Raw genomic sequence first — 20,737 nt, 5'->3', positions numbered from 1 at the left:
AAATTACTGCCGCCATTTTCACAACGGTACAGGCCTTCCTTAGTTCTTTTTCTCCCCGTCGCGTGGCGCTATTTGTCCACTGGAAGGCACGCTGCTCGCGAAGTATAAAAGCGCGCTTTCCTCTGTAAAGGTTCCCAGAACGCTCAGACACCACGGCGGACAAGTTAACCCACGCAGCCGTAACGATCTTCCGCCTTCTTGTAGCAGCAGTTATAGTTAACTAAATATAACGAATCATTATGCGCTCCAGTCGGCTTTGTTGTACCGTCCTGCAGTTCTTCGCAGCAGCCGCGGTATTGGCTGAGAACGCACAAGGAAGCAAATGTAAGTCGTTTACCTGTATGATGACATACGACCCGTTACTTCAAACTATTCATCCCTAATTACCAATCGCCTTTTTGTTCCCCTACTTGCACTCCTCAGCGCCACCGGTCGTCATGCCAATCTCTTTCGCAAAGGACGTCTCTCTGGGGGACAGGATCGCGCTGACCTGCGCCGTGACTCGAGGCACGGGGCCGTTCGACATTCGCTGGACTCACGATGGCAAGCCCATCGGCGGCGCGACAAAGACCAAGTACGCGACAGCCGTGACGGAGAGCATAACCACCATGACCATCGAGAAGGTGGAGCCCCGTGACGTGGGAAACTACACGTGCACCGTAACCAATGACGTCGGCAGGGACGCCGTGACGGCGACGCTGCTCGTCGAAGGTGAGCCGCTCGAAATGAGAGAGGACGCTCGAGTGGCTTACGCGTAGTAACGGTAAACCTGTCATAGTATCTCTTACAGTGGGAGGTTTTCCACCGATAACGCACAGTTTGCGTGATACTATTACTCGAACATCCGCCACACAAGGTTCTGCTGAATATAGCACATTTCTCATGGTGTTAACTTACTTCGTCTTTCTATGAAAGACTTGCGTGCCATGTTGACTCCGCCCAGACAAATTTTCTTGGAATAAGACCATATTTAGTCTATGAGTAGGCTCGTAGTCTATGAGTATTTAGTCTATGAGTAGGCTATTTAGTCTATGAGTAGGCTCGATGTTGACGACTAAAAATAATTGAAACGTCGTTCTGGAGGCCATGAGGTTGATTGGGTTGCTTAATTTTATTGATATGTGGTTTTTAACGTACCGAAACCATTATTTGATTATGAGACACGCCGTAGTGGAGGGCTGCGGAAATTTCGACCACCTGGGGTTCTTTAACTTGCACCCAAATCTGAGCAGACGGGTCCACAGCATTCTCTCCTCCATCGAAAATGCAGCCGGGATTCTATCCCGCGACCTGCGGGTCAGCAGCCGAGTACCTTAGCTACTAGAACACCGCGGCGGGGCTGCTTAATTTTATTGCACACTGCGCCAAAGCTCGTGGGAAGTCTGTCTTCATGGCGCACTTGGGCACACACTAATTAATGTCCGAAGAGTTTCGAGTGGACAAGCATCATTCATGCAGCAATACTGAAACCGACATGAGGACTAGCAGTTACTCCGTATGCGGATAGCGTTTTCATGTGACGGGTAGCATATCATTTGCACTGCATACAGATGGTAACTATGTACACAGACTGAACGCACGTATGCGGAGCGGCTTACGCAGAAACTGTGCTCAGTGCAAGTAATCATCCAAGCTGTAGACGCTGGCATGAAAAAAAAAAAAAACTGAGCCAAAGGTGACCAAAAGATATAACAAATAAAGATACCACTAAGTATTTCTAAAGCGATAGTTCAGTCTAGCGGTTTGTTTGCAGAGTACCTTTCTCGAAAACGGAGCTCGAGTAATACACAAAATGCGCTAGAAACTTCAATTATTCGCGCTGCCGCTACCAGCCCATGTTTTGCATCAAGAGAACATATATCCCAACGCATCGTTGAACACTAATGAATGCGTTTTATTTACGCATGTCAACGCGAACGAAAATGCAGTCCCAACGAACTTACGAGATTTTGATAATTCACTATTGCGACCTTCTCGTGCCATCGCCTTGCCGACGCACTTTGCGGACCTGTCGCGCCCTCTCCCGGCGGAACTCAGAGTCAAAGCGCTTCTGCAAAGAGGCACTTGGTTAAACGCGGGCAGTTTGAATTCCCGAATAACGCAGCGGTCTTTTCGAGTGGCGCTTTACTCAGCAGACACGTCGTGTCTGTACATGAACGCTAGAAGATTAGTATAATAATGTAGTCCGAATGTTTGTGTGCATCGATTATTCGTCGAAGTCACAAAAAGTAAAGCTACATCGGCTAAAAAAAGTGAAATAGAAAGTATATTTGCGCAAGTTTCGCGTCAATTTCATCATTAGTTAGGCTAGCGTTGGTCGAACTTCAGATGAGTGACTTTCATACGCAAACGGCGGCAAAGCTACGCCACTGTGACGTCACCTGGGCCGCTCTATAATGTCGACTTCTTTGTGCGAATTCTTTAGATTTCCCGAGTTGAGCCTTGACACGCTGAAATATACAATGCAGTCCGTCAAAACGACAATAAATATGTTAGGCACCGGTAGACTACTTCAAACTATGACGTCACTGTAAGCTGGCGCGGGCACTTCAAAACGGCATCGCGCCAAACTTTTTTTTTTTTTTGTACGTGCTAAGGAAGTCTACTTTTACAGTAAAAGTGGCATTGTGGCGTTGCGTAAGAGTGATGTTACTAATACAGCACAGATAACTTATTGCTCACAGTCCCTGCAGCGCGAATCGGTTTGAAAAAGGAGTAATGCGCGCGCTTGATGCATGTATACCACTTGCTGTAAATCGTAAGAACTAATTACGAAACGTAATCGTAGTAGGGCAACTGGTGAAATGTAGCGATGCGCGCAGTCGGCGATAACCGACAATGCTCACCCGGACATCGCACGATAGATGGTCGGCCGAATGTTGTCTCTGAGGGGGAGGGGGTGCAAATCCGTGTTGCATCGCGGCTGGTATAGGGCGCATCGCTGGTGTAACTTGGGTGGGGGGCAACTGTTAGTGTGGGTTGGGGTAAGCAAGTGCCTCTTTTTTTGCACCCCCTTACCGACTCCCATGAGCACCAACACTCGTGTCGCAATTGGACGCTCTTGCACGAAAGCAACTGCTGTTCAAGCCGCTGATGTTCCTTTTTTTTTTTCGGCAAGGGACCAAGTGCACCGTTCTCATGCTGCCGGTACAGTGGTACTGATTTCTTATCCATTAATTGTCACCATGCCTTCTTGCATTGAGTATTCGCACAACAGCGGCAGGCCCACGGGATTTCTCGATCGCCTTTTCGATGCCGTAGTTGACGCAGTGTTCGCGGTGTGGCGCTAGCTGTCCGTGCTCTAACTTATTTCTCTACCCTGTCCACCTCCACAGTCTCCCCCTGTCTTCGTTCTTGTGAAAAGCCAGAACGCTGCGCGCACACGACTTCGGGGAGTGAGATATCTAGCTTTTCGGTCCACTTCGCGTAGCTCAAAATCGTTCAACCATGCACGTCGTCTCAGAGTCATGCTACATCCTGTTCGCCGCGTTTCTGATCATGCCTGCTTCCGGCATCATAGGCGGTAAGCTTTTCTGTCTCTCTTCATAACTACATTCAGAAGAAGCCGCCTCAAGCAGCTTGCCTTCGTCCACTACTTCGTTGGACGATAACGGAGCCTCTGCTGTTTTGTGTTATTACTATCTCCACGTTATTACAGAGGCTCCTCAGATTCAACCATTCGCCTTCCCGAAAGACCCTCGAGCAAATTCCAAGATCGTGGTTTCCTGCAACGCCCACGTGGGAACGGAACCGATTAGCTTTGCCTGGTTTAAAAACGGACAGCGTGTGACTGCGGGCACCAAGGTTCACGCCAAGGTGCTCAGCGAGACGGTCAGCATTTTAACATTACTGGACGTAACGGCGGAGGATGTCGGCAACTACACCTGCCAAGCCACAAACCGCTACGGCAAGGACAGCGTAACAGCACAGCTTGCATTAACAGGTCAGTGGTGGGCGAATGATCATTTGGTATACATAGGCGTTGACAGGATTTTGTCTTGGGGGGTGCAAATCCGCGTTGCATCGCTGCTGGTGTAGGGGCACCTCTGGTGCAGCTTGCCTGGGGGAGAGGGGCAAGTGCTGGTGTGGTATGACGGGAGCACGTGCCCCTTTCGCACCCCCTGCCGACGTTCATCCATTGATTGTTGCTATGCTACCACCTCGCGCTACATGCCAAAATTTCTGCGTTAACGACTACGAGCGAAACACGAGCACACAGTGCTACTGATCCGTCGATCTCTACAGCCTACTCTACACAGAGCAGCAAGTGAAAGATGTGTTATGTGGACAGCAAGAATCGCACAATACTACTCTGGGGCTACATAATTTCACACCCCCAAGAGTGCTAAACTGTACAGTCGGCTCATTATTTGGCGCATATATAAACGCGTCTCAAACTTGTGTAGAAAAAAACTAACAATCCCGTTGCTCAAAATTGATTGATTGTTTTTTTTTTAACGGGCGGGAAGGTCGGGGCGACGAAAAGTGCCTATTGACCATCGTATGTTCTTTGTGCTGCCTGTCACTTTGTGCTCGTGAATGTCTATCACACGTTTCCGTATAGCCTCCATTCACTACGTGGCAAGTATGCGGCGTTTCGTCGATCTACGAACACTTTTCAGAGCATGCAAAGAAAGAACACTGGCACTACTTACATTCGCAAGTTGCCCAATGTACAAGGGGCCTCCTTCACCCCTACCTCTTTAACAAGAAGGACACAAGTGCCTTCTGAAACTCCAAACGATGCACCTGAAGTGTATTTCTGATTGTACACGTGGCCTTCGGGGCAGCGAGCAGACCGCGAAATCAGCAGACAGTGGAAGGCAGTGGACGACAACAGAGGAGACCACAAAATATTCGACGAATAACGTCATTTGCTGATTTGTGGGTTGATTTGTGGGCACTCTAAAAGCGCGCTATTCGAAAAAGTCGCATCGGCGCTGCAAAGAAAACGAAGCGCCAACCTGAATCTGTTGGGGTGTCGTTCATGAGGACCCCGCTAAGTGGCGCCACTTGTCCACTGCACGCCAACGATTCAGCAGACTGCGCTCAAGACTTGAACGCAGGAGAACGTCAGAGCACGGCAGATCCTCGAACCGACAGGTTGTCAACATGCAGATGTTCAACCCCAGCTCGAATCAGTTTTTCATTCTTATCATGGCTGCATCGATCACTATCAGCGACGGAAACTCTGGTGAGATATACAGCAATCCCTGAAGTAGAAGCCTGGAGATTTGAAAGTTCAAGCACTATTCGGTAACTGGAGTTTCTCGCATGCTATTGCAGCCGAGCCACCGAGAATTCAACCATTTAATTTCCCCACCAACCTGGTTGGGAGGATGAAGGTGATCATTTATTGCGCCGTGCTGGAAGGTAGCGAACCGCTCACTTTCTCCTGGACGAAGGACGGCCACAGACTCGCCAACGGGGCGAGGCTCCAGGTGAAGCAACTCTCCGAGACGGGTTCTTCGTTGACGATTTCTGCAGTGGGCGCCGAGGACATTGGAAACTACACGTGCACCGTCAGCAACGTTGCTGGGTCGGACAGTGCCACTTCAGAGTTGCTAGTCAAAGGTGAGTCGGATCACCTCAGCACATGAACGTTCATGATGAATCATGTAGAAGCCTCAAAAAAAAACATCGCTAGACATTCCAAATTTAAGAAATATGCTAGCATGTCAGCTTAGTTAATAAACGTCACATGTTTACTGTATGTAATGGTACATACTCTTGTTACACCTCAGCGACAGTGGCGGAGGGCAATACTTCAAGTCCTTTTTTGAAGTCTCAACATATCTCTAGTGGATTCCGGTATAGCCTGTCATACTGCTGCATGTAGCACAAAACGGATGCGTATATTTTACGTTTTCTTTAGGAAGGATCAAACAAAGTGAAGAACTGTAAGGGGAGCCAGAAAAACGCGGGACGGCGCAAAAGTGATGCCCCAACGTTCGAAAGGGCGCGTCATGCGATTCTAAATTTCAATTTACCGATTTGCAAAAAAAATATACTGCTGCGTTCTCGTACAATGTTTCCACTGTTTTCTTGTCATCAGTTCGCAGTATCGAATCTTCAACTTGGGTCCTCGGGACTTCGTTTCCCACAATTTCAAAGTTAGCGGCGCAGGTAGCGATGGTTTCTCGCACAGTCACAGTGTGGCGCCACTTGCCCCATAAATCGCTCGGAACTTCGGGAAAGTGCTAAATCGACGACAAGCGTCCAGACTCGAACCATTGAAGTCGTCGGTTGCCACTACTACATCTGCAGAGGCTGACGTGCACACTCACGCCATGCTCGTACTCATCCTTACACTCGCGTCGCTCGCGCCACAAACAAGCTGCGAACAAGGTAGGAGCCACGCCGTTCTTTGTCGTTTCTGAACCGATCATGTAAGTCGTTCAGGCGTCGTGTCCGCTTCACCTGTCGTCGTTACAGATCCTCCCAGACTGCAGCCTTTCTATTTTCCGAAAGAACACCCGCCAGGCGAGACTGTTGTGGTGACTTGCGTTGCAAGTAGAGGCTCTCAGCCGATGGAATTCGTTTGGCTGAAGAACGGCGTCCGCCTCGCTGGGCTGGGAAACGAGAAAGCGGTGTTCAAGATGTTCACGGAATCCGTGTCGTCCCTCACCATCCGCGACGTGAGTGCAGAGGACGTGGCCAACTACACGTGTCGTGCGAGCAACGCTGCTGGAACCGACAGCTACACCGCCGAGTTGATCGTGACCGGTCAGTTCTATCAATACATTTGGTATCTTTAGTCCTTTTATTTCGGCAACGAGAACTGCGCTCCTCACAGTTGTCATGTATATACAGGAGTTGAAGCATAGCAGAAGTATATCATTCTTGTGCTAAAAAAAAAAACTGCGCTCATCGTTAGCATCTGCCTCCTATATTTACTTCTGTACCTTCAACACACATTGCACGGCAAGGCTACCTCGTTTACAGCTGCAGTCTGCTGTGACAGTCGTCCTAGGGAATGTTCGAGGCTTACCTAACACAAAAACAAACACTTGTTTGGTCTAGACTGAGAGACTGCATAGAATTTCCGAAGTCATTTTCCGCTAAATTACACGCAAAAAAAGAGAAAGAGAAAGCCAGAGCAACTTTTTTGTATCTATTTGGCGTGCCGGATTCGACCATGTAAAGTCTGCTGATTGCTGTATAACGTCACAGGTGTCATAGCGTTTTTGCTTCACGATTTCGACAAATTCAGTATATTCGTTGTATTATTAATGCGGGCTCTGCAAAAACTGTCACAGTCCGCGTGCGCGGACTGTGACAAAGTCCGCATTAATTGCGAAGCCCGCATTAAAGCCCGCATTAATTACAAAGCCCGTACACACACACACACACACACACACACACAGAGAGAGAGAGAGAGAGAGAGAGACACGCTACGGCGTTGCATAATAGAATTTTCTTTTTATGCTGATGATATCAGGCCACTTGATTTCAGTTGAAAGCAGCGAAAAATATCACATCAATTTCGTTTTGCGTTGGTATATTCAGTACAGTTTGGCATTCGTTGAATTTTACTATTTACTTGAGCCACATGTACCCGTCACCCTAAACGTGACGGCCCATGCGGCCTCAGTCGTGAGAGAATTGCATGAAAGAACGACGAATTCTATTGCACCAGCATCTCGTAGAGCAGTATACATTTGTTCATTGTTCAATCTCGCGTGCAGCTGCCGTTTCTCTTTAACGAACTTTTTAACACCAGACGATGTCACTGAGATTTAACGAACAGTAATTGCTCGGGCACGCTCATATGGGCGCTAATTTAGGCTGGTCGGCATAGCGTTCCTCTAGGGACCTTCGCGCGGACTATTACGTCAGCAAACCAGCAGTTACTTAATATAGTAGAGACTAATCGCAAAAATTAAACATATTTAACTTAATAGTCATCTCCCTAAAGGTCCCCGGCGTCGAGCCAACGCATTCTATCCGAAATCGAATGTAAATGTGGTTCGTGAATTTATTGGACAGAGAAGGTCGTTTTCAATGAAAAGCATCAGTTTCCCTTTTTGACAGTAAAACAAAAAAAAAGGCATGACAAGCGAGTGACATTAAATTTTCCTTTGTGACAGGGATATTTGTCGAACAACCTCATGTGGACTTAGTTTTATAGCATCTCTCCTTTTGCCAGATGTGCTCCGCCATTTGGTTCGTCTTCTCTGACCTCCACGATGTGGCGTTGCCTGTCCGCGGCGGGAGATGGGAAAATTGACTCGTTAAAAGATGCGCTATTTCCCGTCCATTGGAACTCGAGTACTCCTAGCATCGTGTACAGGCGTGTGCTCTTCCGTAGGTCAGCGCGCCACCAAGCACAAGTTTCGAGATGCACTTCGGACAATATGTGGTCGTGGCATTCGTTGCCCACGCGGTTCCATTACCTGCACTTTCATCGTCGTTAGGTGAGCTGCCGTCTTTGTTTCTCAGATTCACGACTAGTTCGGTCCCGTCTGGGCACATTAAAAGCAAACGAACGGGGGTGTGCGAATATTAGAAATTTTCGAAAGTCAATATCCTGTCCTACTCGGTTGTTGAGGTGTGCCAATCAAGTGAAATAGTCGTTGGTATATAGGAATAGTTTTCTAAATGTTAGCAAATACTTTAGGATGTCAAAGGCACCTACATAAGCGCGACATTGGTACAAACCTACGACAAATTTCATTCCAGCTAATATGATATGGCCATGAGAACACAAGATATTACGCAATCCAGCTGGCTACGTCGTTCGTAGAGACAGATTTCAGCATCCTTGTAACGATCATAAGCACTCTACGAATAGTTACGCGCATGCGTGGAGTGTGCCTGTTTATTCCAGCTGCGATTGATTTTTTTTAATGCTAGTATTATCAATACAAGAATGTCAACATCATTTCAGAATTGTTGAAGGAACGATGTATACTGCTGAATCTAAGTAAGTATTCGATTCGCACGTGGCACTTTTTTTATGATTGTGTGTAAGAAGAGGTTGATTCCAATGCGTGGCGCCGGCTACTCCTCTGCTTTTGCGTAACGGTTGCCGTCGCTAAGTAGGAAAGTAGAGAGAAAAAAAAATAAGCAGATCTAGAAAAGGCGCGTATAGTAAGGCGCTGTTCGTCTTGTACTTTAATCAGTAAAAAATCACTATTCGCACACCCTTGGAAACGAGCTTTTGACGAGAGACTTCAAGAGACAGTGATCAACTATCAGCGAAACACGTGTCCGTTACAGAGGGCCCAAAGATTCAGCCTTTCTCTTTCCCCAACGATGCTCAGTTGGGCAAGGAGGCCGCTGTGTCGTGCTTCGCGGTGCGAGGCCGCCAGCCGCTCAAGTTCTCCTGGCTCAAGAACGGCGAGCGAGTCGACAGCGCTTCGAACGTCGAGGTCGAAGAAATCGCCGCCAAGATTTCCACCCTGACCCTGAAGGAAGTTTCAGCCGCGGAGATCGGGAACTACACCTGTCGCGTCTCAAACGCCGCCGGAACCGATGAATTCACGACATCTCTCGTCGTCAATGGTGCGTGCTAGATCACCAACTCTGTAATCAATAATGTCACCTCTTGGGGTGGCTTAGTGCTATTGGTGTTGCACTGACAAGTTCGAGGACGCGGGGTCGACTGCCGGCCGCATTTCTGTGAAGCCGAAATTCAGAAACGCTTAAACGTGTGCCGAGTTGTAAGTGCGCGATATCAAATACCGAGTGCCGAAAATTAATCTGGAGTACCCCCGGATTCCTAGCCTGCTTCCGACCTGTAAGATCTCACTATTTAATTATCTTTATGAAATCATGTTGCTAGCTGGATACAGTATAGATAATTATAACGTTATAAACAATGCAACAGCGCATCATTTGGACACCGTGCAGATGTATATATTGTCCACATCTACGACTCGATCAGAGCGACAGAAACCATTCTATAGAAGCTGTGCTTTGCCGTACACCACGAACGCCTCACGCGACCAATCATGTCTTGGCAGCCATTTACTGGTGCAATTTATACAGTAATTTCCCAACTACGAATGCGTCATCTATCCGCGAGCACTGGGCTAACGGGGAGGGTTATCTTGAAGTGATGACATTTATAAAGTTGTCGATTTCAGTGCATGCTGATCGACTGGTTTAAGGCGGGCAAGCAGCCGCTTACCCGCCTTCTTTTGTGATGGTCTTAAAATACGGCCCAGGCATGATGCACTGAAACGGAGTTCCCCATCGGTCACTCGGGCAAGTGTCACATTAGGCAAGTGCGCACGCATGATTAGTGAAACTAACAAAAGTTGATGTGACGGTGCGCGTCGAAGATTTTCGCCGAAGGCGTCGTTTTCCATGTAACATGATTCTACAGTGCCCGCGGGCAAGGTATCCGACGCTAGAGTCAAGGGTTGTGCTGCGGGTGTTACTTGAATCCTACATAACAAAAGTAAACGCACTCCCACGAGTCACCGACCCAGTACAGGGCCTCCGTGACATGTGGCTATCAGTTCTAACGAGCAGTTCATCACTTACGAAATAATCAATGTGGCAGATTAGCTACACGGAATCTCGTGAGGTAAGAGATTAGCATCCGCCCGCATGCAGCGAGATGTTGAAAGTAAATCCAGAGGGATTTCTCAAAAACGAAAAGCTTGCTAGTTTGTAGACCGATTTCTCCTGGTCCCGTGTTCGATTCTGAGATCAACGCCTTTCGAAAATCTCATTGCTCACGATTGACCAAGTAGTCACCTGAATCTTTGCTGCGCCCATCCTACAACACTCAGACCTGCCTTTCGCATTTAGCGCCCGCGCCGTTGTGAGCTTACGGTTTTCTCCGACATGCGGCGCTAGTTGTCCAAACTCAATCCCTGCATCACCTTTTTACCCTGTGAGGAACTCGCGCTTTCCACCACATCAGCGAGCCGGCCACACGACACAGCAGCCTGAGCCATTGACAAGGACTGCACGTGTAACGGAAGACGCTTTGTGGGGTGGCATCATTCACTCAAGAAGCAATGACGTCCGTTTTAGCTTTCGCGCTACTTGCAGCTTCAATCGAGCGGATCCAGGGTTCAGGTGAGCGGCCTTCGCGCGGATTCCTTATTAAGTCGATCCCCGCTAAACTTCACCATTCGCCCATCATTTTCCAGTCGAACCGCCGAAAGTCCAGCCCTTTAATTTTCCGACGACGAAAGTCATGCCCAAGAAAGTTGTCGTGCACTGTATCGTGGTCGAGGGTAGCGAACCTCTCCAGTTTTCCTGGACCAAAGACGGCACGAGGCTCGAATCCAGTCCAAGGGTGGAAGTCAAGCAGCTCTCGGAAACAGTGTCCTCTTTGGCCATCCACAAAGCAGGAGCCGAGGACATCGGGAACTACACCTGCATCGTCACCAATTCGGCGGGCTCGGACGCTGCGACCTCCCAGCTTCTTATAACCGGTACGGTGCCACTTCCATCGTTAAGTCGTTAAACAATACTTCCTAGGGCAGAACATCAATCCTTGGTTACAATTGACCTCTCGACATATCTACATTTAATACTTGTATCAACCATGACATTATAATGGCCATAATATCGCCTATTCGACATAGTCTATAGTAAAACTAGCGAAAAAAAAGTATTTTGTTTAAGGCAAAACGAAGCCAACACGACTGCTGTACATTTCTTGACATTGGTGTTCTTAGCCTTACGAGCCTAGTCTACATGATAGCTCAAGCCAAATTAGGATAAACTTATTGTACCTGTATAATACAAAACTTGCTAAAAAGGGGGTAATACAAGTAACAGCTATAGTATAAACATTTAAAAAAAACGTTGCACGAGCTACTAACTCAATAAACGACGTCTCCGCGAATTACGTTAAACTGCGCACGGATTACTTCGGTGTCCAGGAAAAAATTACTTGCTTGATTACACCTGTTATTTCCCTTCGATGGAGGCAGCATGCTGGAAGGCCGTGAAACGGGCCATGGCGCGGTCACCCACCGAATGGCGGTTTTCGACGAAATGTAGAAGTACAGGCTTCTATATGTATATTAAATGGCCTGTGAAAGATTATTTCACAGCAAAATGAGCCTTGGTCGGGTATAAACCGCGCCCACCGTCGGCGACCGCCATTTTGGCATGGCGCGCGTGACGTCACGTGCTTCATGGAGTACAACCGTCGTCTTCTACTTGAGTTTCAGTCGGTGAATGCCATCCAACTTTGAATGCCTAAGTCAAGATAACTTTGAGAGCTCCATTGCACGCGCAGCTGACCACGAACCAGTATAGAATTGGCCGGAATACAGAGGCTCGTGAAACACGCGGCTTGTTACGACGCGGCTCCAGAGTTCTCCATTATTGTCACACTCTCGGGTCACCAGCGTGTTTATAAAAATGCTCGTTGTAGATTAGGTTGCCGACCAAATGCGCTGAAATTTCACCAGCTTCTTTGTGAACACGCTAGGTTTATCCCACACAACACAGATTGTGGGCGACGATTGGGTGTCAATAATTGTCAGCGTAACGGTAACAAAAAAAAAAATGGAGTTGGTCGAAATTATCGGGAGCACTTCACAGAGGTTCCTCATAGCTTGGGTCGCTTCGGGACGTTAAAGTCCACAAAGAAAATCAACCAAGCGCTAATCGTGCAGATAGCCTGATTAATGTAGCAAGTGAATGATGCATATGAGAGAAAATTATGAACACAAGGTTAAAAAATACACTATCACATATCATTCAGTCAAACTAAACAGATTGATTAGTGTCCTAAGGTGTCACGTGTGAGATTCTGTGGTATAGAAACTTTAGAACCGTAATACGCAGGCCATGAAAAAAGTATATATATATATATATATATATATATATATATATATATATATATATATATATATATATATATATATATATATATATATATATATATATATATATATCGCTGCAGAATGGACAGCAAGAATACAAAAGCGCAACATGGTACGAGAAACGGAAAGCAAATAATGGACATGTCTGCTAATATACGTATTACGAGAAAATCTGCAGACCTAGAGACGCTGCACACGACCGCTTTTACTTTAATGCATTTCGTGTGGCTATATTAAGTTTTTGACAAGTGACCGGCAATACATGCTGCCTCCAAGACGCATGGTACGCGCACCAACGATGGAGGGTGCTTTTCGAGTGACCGTCGGCTTGCGCGGTGTTCCCTGCCCCTCGGTGTCGTTGCCGTAGCGCTCACGATGTGGCGCTAGCTGTCCACGTCCTAACATTCCTCTAACTTGCGTTTACAATTCTCCGTACTTTATGACGTCAAAATCCGGCGCTCAACTACGCCAAAGCGTCTCACAGGCTCGGCTCCATTTCACATACGCTCAGGCAGCGCACCTCACATCCTGACACCATGCGCGCTGCTACAGCATCGAACTTCATCCGGCTGACTGCGCTTCTAAGCACGACTGCCCTTTGCGTCAGCGGCGGTGGTGAGCTATTCATTTTCCCGAACGAAATCCTCCGTCCAGCATTTGAACTGCACGGTAAAAGAAAGCGGCTACACATTTGGATGTCTACATTGTTTCAGAGGCGCCCCAAATTCAGCCATTCGCCTTCCCGAAGGACCCTCGCGCCAACTCGAAGATCGTAGTTTCCTGCAGTGCCCACATTGGTACGGAACCGATCAGTTTCGCCTGGTTCAAAAACGGACAGCGAGTGGTTTCGGGCACCAAGGTTCAAGTCAGGGCGTTCAGCGAGACGGTTAACATCCTGGCGCTATTGGATGTGACGTCAGATGACGTAGGAAACTACACCTGCCAAGCCACCAACCGCTTCGGTACGGACAGCCTGACGGCGGAGCTTGTGCTCACAGGTCAGTACAGAACGGCTACTCCAGGGCACAGCGGTGTCGCTGCTTCGCGCAGACCGATGGCGCACGTGACATGCATTCATCCCGAATCGGTCTGACGACAAATATCGGTTTATCCTTTTTTATCCTCTCACATGCGTATTCGCGTAACTGAATGAAAAAAAAAAAAAATTGGCTGGCACAACTTTGCATTAGCTGCAACGAGACATGTTTTTTTTTTTTTTTTGAATATTGCGAGAAGCGGCCTTCGTCTTGCTGTGAACGCAAGCGCTATTGACGAATCGCCGAACGGTATGATAACGTCGAAAGAAACATATAGCACGGATGAAATGGGAAAGCGACCGCGATATAAAGCACGTGGCTATTTTATGGTTTCCGTTTTTATTGTTTTTTTAAGTTTATTGATGCTACGACGCAAATATACCGCATATTTCGTCGACAGCCTTTCATTGGTTTCACTTTGATTTTTACAGTTATGTGATGTCGCTACTCAAAACAATGTCATTTGTGTAAAGAGAACCTTGTAACTGAGAAATAACATTAACCATTGCTTTCAGTCCCAAAATAAGCGGACCCATGCGGTTTGCCTCGTTATAGCTGATACCTCATTGATGCTGATGCTATGCTGATATACGCATTGTCGTAATCACAAATTTCGTCTCCGTACATGTACATCGACTGCAAACACTTCGCTACGCAGCTTTTGACAATGCAAAATACGACGCATTCTAAAAACAAAAAAAAGTTAGTCTTACAAAAAACACAGCGACTGCCGCATCAAACTTGTCACTTAACGATGCAAATATATTTGTACGCGATCATTACGGCTATGATGCACTGCACTTCAGACGTTCACTGTAGAAATTTCACAAACATGGACGCCAACCATACCTTCGAATTCTTGGCGCGTTCAACAGTTTCCGATCCTACCGCTAGGCGGCGCTAGGAGACCACAGACAGAGAAATGTGTTGTTCTCGAGTATATACCGTCGCTGCCACTGCACCCATTTTCAGCCTTCGCCTCAGCGTGCAGGATGCAATCACCGTCTCTCGAACTCTGCCTGCGCATTTGATCCGTCTGTTTTTGTAGTTCTGAGGCGTTAAGATTGGCGATTTCAAGATGACGCCGACCAGTTTTGTCGTCTTGTCTCTGACAGTAGTGAGCGTCAGGAGCTCTGCAGTAGGTAAGTTGGTGCAACGGTTATGTACCTTTAAACATCTTGGTAGCGTGAAACAGGTACAAACTCCTGTCTCTGGTTACGTGCCGGTTAGCACTGGTTATTAACAGCAGTCCGTCAGATACTCCCTACATTTTGTCAACGTTTCGCAGAGGTCCCCAAGATACAGCCGTTCTTCTTCCCAAAGAACCACCCAATCGGAAAAGACGTTACCGTTTCTTGCTTCGCTTCGGAAGGCCAGCCGCCACTTTCATTCTCGTGGCTCAAAGACGGAGCGAGAATTCCGGGTGGATCGAAGTTTGCAGTCAAGCAGCCAATAGACAAGATGTCTACGCTTACAGTTCACGAGGTCGCAGCAGCGGACATCGGCAACTACACCTGCGAAGCCAAGAACGAAGCCGGAAGCGACAGAACCACCGCAAGCCTTATCATTACCGGTAAGGTTTACGCACAGCCACCTAAATCCACCATATAAAAGCTTGTCGGTGTAGCCTTGTTACGTTTTACGTTTTTACGTGTTACCGTAGAAATATACCCTATGGGTGACGCTTGTAGCGGCACCTGATGATGGAGAGCCTAAAAAGAAACGCGCAGTTAATCTTGCAGCGGCTTACAGGCTTTCCTCAACGCCTGACGTAAAGCATAGTCAGCTATGATTTATCAGGTCACAGTATTTTCAATTATGTGCATCGGATCACTATTCCGACAGAAAAGGTTTGCAAAGTTATTGTGGTTGGGCAAATTAAACACCACAAGATGTCGCTACCTGCTCTCGCACTACCCTGATCGATTGATTTGTGGGGTTTAACGTCCCAGAAGCACCATATGATTATGAGAGACGCCGTAGTGGAGGGCTCCGGAAATTTCGACCACCTGGGGTTCTTTAACGTGCACTCAAATCTGAGTACACGGGCCTACAACATTTCCACCTCCATTGGAAATGCAGCCGCCTATCGCACTACCCTGAATGTCCACGGTAAGCCGTACAAATGTAAACGATATGAAATGTACGGACAGGCAAAACTTCTCTAATATCTGCCGGTTAGCCACAACACCGTCGCACCTTGCCAACTCGGGCCGATTTCCTATGCCCTGAAGGACTCATGACACTGAAACGCGTCCCATGTATCAGAAATGAAGGAACTACGTCGCCTGAAGCACCAACGTGTTATGCGTTACTAGTGGCTGCATTTAAAAACGCTGACGTCACGTAGTCACGTCAACCCGCGTGACGTAACGAAAAATCGTAATTGCGGCTGCTCTATCAACATGACTTGCCCGACGAGTAGAGCTGTGAATTCTACACAAGAAGTCTTGTCATTTCTCTATTCAAACGTTGCTCTCGGTCGAAAACGCTGCGCTAGTTATTGGAACGCTTCATGCGTGGCGCTACTGGTTCGAGGAGTGAGCTACAAGAGGAATGACACGACGAGCACGCCCTGCAGAAACACCATTCGCTCCTGCGCTCACTCTGCGTAGCACGTCGGCTGACTGGTCATTCTCCAAGGAGCGACCCTACGAAACCGTGCCGTCATACCATCTCATTCTGGGACGATGCTCGCGCTCATCTTCGGACTCTCGGTGCTGACGCGTGGTATAAGCTGCAGCAAAGGTAGGGGCAGTACTGCCGTTTTCACATTCCCCGAGCAATGTGCCCGTGGTCACCTGGGCGTTGACGTTGTCGGGCTTCCATCGTCGCGGATGCAGACGCACCCAGGGTGCAGCCATTCGTGTTTCCCAGAGAGAGCGTGCTGGGAGAAACACTGCTGGTCACCTGCGTCGCCAAGGGTGCTCAGCCGATGCACGTCTCGTGGCTGAAGAACGGCGTTGTTCTGGTGGAGGGAGACAAGGCGACGCCGGAAATGCTCACCGAGTCCGTGTCCGCGCTGACCATCCGAGACGTGGGCGCGGAGGACGTGGCCAACTACAGCTGCCGGGCCAGCAACTCGGCGGGAAGCGACAGCTACACAGCCGAGCTCGTCGTCACTGGTCAGTGCAGAAATAGAATCTTTGTTTGAGCCAGTCTGTGAGATGGGTCGTGTTCGATGAATATCGAATTAGGCCACTCGCTTCATTTTACGCAGCAATTTTCTTAGGATGTGCTAAATGTCCATAGTAGGCCCGCAGGGGACCTTTTATTATACATCGACGAAGTGCCGACGCACGGGCTATGAATTACGTCTCGAATTGGCAGGTATATGAGTACAACGAAAGTGCAAGCGGCATTGCGATTGTTCCGTTTGATAACTGGAAGGACCTCCAAGTTACCGTTTTGTGACGATGGATATGAAGTGCTGTGTATATTACGCTTCTTAATTCTCTGTACAATTCACATGCATAATGAAAACGTCGTCACAACTTCGCCTTCACTGGAGCATCGAAATTCCCTCCTTGCATCGTAAAAGAGCCCGCAAGAGAAAGTAGTTCCTAGTAAGGGGCTGTAAGGATTGCTGTGGTTGTGCGATCTTTGCAGTATGCAATTTGACGTTGCATGAATATGGAATGCATATTTTATATCGTGGAATAGTCTCTGCATATTCAATATTCGTTTTCATGTAAACAACGCATGTATGGTGACTTCGACTGATGCAGACAGTATGCTTATAAAAGTGATATCGCGACGTAGAGAAAGCAAGCAATATTGATTGATTGATTGATTAATTGATTGATTGATATGTGGGGTTTAACGTCCGAAAACCACCATATGATTATGAGAGACGTTGTAGTGGAGGGCTCCGGAAATTTAGACCACCTGGGGTTCTTTAACGTGCACCAAAATCTGAGCACACGGGCCTACCACAATTCCGCCTCCATCGGAAATGCAGCCGCCGCAGCCGCGGTATTCGATCCCACGACTTGCGGGTCAGCAGCCGAGTACCTTGGTCACTAGACCACCGCAGTATTTTCTGCAAACATGCGCGGTTAATTGTGTAAAGCATGTGAACTGTGGCACGTGCTATCAAATCGTGATGCCCCGGGACATAAAACAAAATCACCATCATGGTCAAACTCATCTCGTATAACTAAGCACTCACTTAGTCGCTCTAGAACGGCACTCGGGCTTGGCACACATTGATGAGCCCTTCATATATTCGGTAACCTGTTTTATAGCTATTTGTTCGCGGTAAAACAGATGAAGAAACTTTTTGTTGTTGTTTCAGAGGACACAAGTCTGTATAGACTACTCACAAAACGTGACTTTTGCTCGCCAGGGGTCTGTTTCCAAAGCCGATGTGTCTTCAAGCCATCGCTCTATGTTGTGTCTGCTGCTATGGGCCGTTGAGTTTTCCTGCGACAAGTACACGAAGATCTATTAAAACGGTTGCTCAAGCCGAAATACGGCAATCAGTTTTTACTAGAGAGCGAGAAAGAGATACCAAAGAATAAGTGCGGGAAGGGGGACAGGTTAACAAGGTTGACAGTCTGGTTGGCTACTTGGGATTGAAGGACAGCATAAGAACGTGCTACAAACTAAGATGGACCCAAACTTCCGTTAAGCTAAAGTCGTGTCAACTTGTGAATTAATATAATTCAATATACATGGATTGAAACGGCGTTACAAGCCATCACAGGCGGCCCTGTTTCATTGATGAAAACTAGAATAAAAACGTGCTTTGCGTGTTTCACAAATTTAAGCGACTGTGCCTTCAGGAAGGGACATGATTCATATGAATATTGACGAAACAGCTATTGGTTGAAGCCAACGTGTAAACACGGACATAAGAAAATTTTATCGCGACCAGTTTTAAAATAATTACGTGTCTAAAAGCCGTAAGAACCGGACCTCTCCTCTGATCTTCCCCTCCCCCCCCCCTTTTTTTTTCGAGTACATATGATGGATCGCACAATGTTCTTTCTGTTCAAATAACCCTTTAAATAAATTCTCAAGTGAAATAACGAATCACTCCGGACTTGTAAATTATTCTAGCTCTTTTTTACGTTCATTTCGGGATTAAAAGTGTTTTTTAATCAGATTTCTTGAAGAAACCTGTGCCCACGGATGTCAGCGTGACGTCACGGATTTTAAAAAGAATCGCTCATAAATTGTTCGCCGAAGCGGCTTCCCGAAATTCCCTGAAACTTGGTACATTAAACCCCCGGCACGTTTAGAGAACACTGCACTTAATTTTCGCCGATCAACTGGTACGTAGGCATCAGTAGAAGCCGTCAAAATCTATGACGTCACGGTGTTTCGTGCGGGATTTTTCAAGGTGGCGTCGCCGGATGTGTAATTTTCTTACGGCGCGTTTTTACTGAGCGCCTTGTCGCCGCTAGTGTGTTTCACATCGCGAAAGGGCAATGCACTAATAAGAGAAAAAAATAGTATTTCGTTTTATGTTCCCTTTATAAACTCATCCTCCCATTCATTCATTCCTCGCTGTTTGTGTCTCGGTGTCCACGCATTCACTCCATTTTGGCCTCAGTGTCAAAGCATCGACTTCTCGCACCTTCGGTGTCCTCTACGAGATGGCGCTGCCTGTCTGTTAGACAGCAGCGTGACTTTTAAAACGCTTTCTCTCGCCTTCAAACACACGACTGCTGCGTCAAGCCGTGCGCATGTGGAGATTGTCAGTGGTTGAGGAGACGGGCCCGTCAGTGAATTGTTTCTGAAGTGAATATTTGGCATGGGCATCGTCGTCCGCTTTTTACTTTTGCTCTCGGTCGTCTTTTCTGAAACGATATCTGCGATCCAACCCATAGGTGAGTGATGCCGCATTTGCAGTCGTCCAACTACTTTGAAAATTACATTGAAGACAACGGGTGCTATCTTAAATGAGATACTGTGACAGTTGAATTACACTCTGAAAAGAGAGGTGTACTTAGGGCGTATTTGCGTTCCACAAAGGCATCCCGCTTGCCTAGCCTTGCATTACATCGCAGTGCGCCCGGCACTTTCACGTCTAGCACGGCATGCACGTTGCAATCGTGACTCAGCGTTTTTTAATAGGAAAGTGTTAAACGGTTAATTTTTCAATGGAAATGCAAAGAAGCCAGATTGTCGTCATTGCGGGACGTGAAGACTCTCTAAATGCACCCTTTGTATTTAGAGCGTACTTTTCTCAAGAGCACCGGCTTCGGGGCGAGTTGGTTTTGCACGCCGGTACACTGTCAAGCGAACAGAAACAAGGGCAAGCGCGGGTGATGACAACACGAGTGCTTGCGTTGGCTCTGTCTTCGTGCGTGTGTGCACGACAATGTTCCGGCATTTTCGATCGTCACTGACTCGCTAACCTGTCCGTTGCAGACACCCCCAAAATTCAACCTTTTGCATTTCCGAGCGACGAACTGCTGGGTAAGGAGGTGACCGTGTCGTGCTTTGCGATGCGGGGACACCAACCGCTCAAGTTCTCGTGGCTCAAGGACGGCGCTCGAGTCGACCGCGCCGGGGACATCGAGGAAATCGGCGGCAAGATGTCCACTCTGACCGTACGGAAACTTTCCGCGGCGGACTTCGGCAACTACACCTGCCGCGTTTCCAACGCCACCGGAACGGACCAATTCACGACCACGTTAGTCGTAAACGGTACGTGCGAAAATGCGCTTCGTAACAAGAAGAGCATTCGCGTGGCTTACAGGCACATAGTTTTGAATGGGAATTAGAATGTAGTTAATAGTGGTATTTCAGCAGCCGTCTCGCGTAATTAGCAGGCGCGTTGAAATGTTTCATGTCAACGGCACCACCGCGGACAAAAGGCACATTGCGGGGAAGCGCATCTTCCATTATGAATAACCAGGCGAGCGTGTGTGTGTAGTTGCT

At 47.7% G+C, this 20,737-nt stretch overlaps 2 protein-coding genes across 5 annotated transcripts in view; one reads left to right on the top strand and one right to left on the bottom strand.

Moving 5' to 3' along the window:
• LOC119163142 (uncharacterized) overlaps positions 1 to 20,737 on the bottom strand; it is a 166,733-nt gene that overhangs the window by 81,494 nt on the left and 64,502 nt on the right. For 2 of the 4 annotated variants that reach the window (XM_075874134.1, XM_075874133.1), the window contains exon 3: positions 18,169 to 18,268. The exons of the other annotated variants lie outside the window; for them this stretch is intronic. The gene's annotated coding sequence lies outside the window, so the exon portion shown is untranslated. The remainder of the gene's footprint in view (positions 1 to 18,168; positions 18,269 to 20,737) is intronic. 4 annotated transcript variants of the gene reach the window in all.
• LOC119185727 (hemicentin-1) overlaps positions 1 to 20,737 on the top strand; it is a 122,854-nt gene that overhangs the window by 41,551 nt on the left and 60,566 nt on the right. Inside the window, exons 18-27 of the mRNA XM_075874514.1 lie at positions 424 to 711; positions 3,659 to 3,943; positions 5,287 to 5,574; positions 6,436 to 6,726; positions 9,223 to 9,507; positions 11,112 to 11,399; positions 13,520 to 13,804; positions 15,132 to 15,416; positions 16,687 to 16,968; positions 20,225 to 20,503. Of these exons, the coding sequence (XP_075730629.1) occupies positions 424 to 711; positions 3,659 to 3,943; positions 5,287 to 5,574; positions 6,436 to 6,726; positions 9,223 to 9,507; positions 11,112 to 11,399; positions 13,520 to 13,804; positions 15,132 to 15,416; positions 16,687 to 16,968; positions 20,225 to 20,503 (2,856 nt within the window). The remainder of the gene's footprint in view (positions 1 to 423; positions 712 to 3,658; positions 3,944 to 5,286; positions 5,575 to 6,435; positions 6,727 to 9,222; positions 9,508 to 11,111; positions 11,400 to 13,519; positions 13,805 to 15,131; positions 15,417 to 16,686; positions 16,969 to 20,224; positions 20,504 to 20,737) is intronic.

This window comes from Rhipicephalus microplus, chromosome 9, assembly GCF_043290135.1.
Source record: "Rhipicephalus microplus isolate Deutch F79 chromosome 9, USDA_Rmic, whole genome shotgun sequence".
NCBI classification, from domain to species: Eukaryota; Metazoa; Arthropoda; class Arachnida; order Ixodida; family Ixodidae; genus Rhipicephalus; species Rhipicephalus microplus.
Note: the sequence above shows the minus strand (reverse complement) of the source record. Positions and strands in the feature narration are given on the sequence as shown.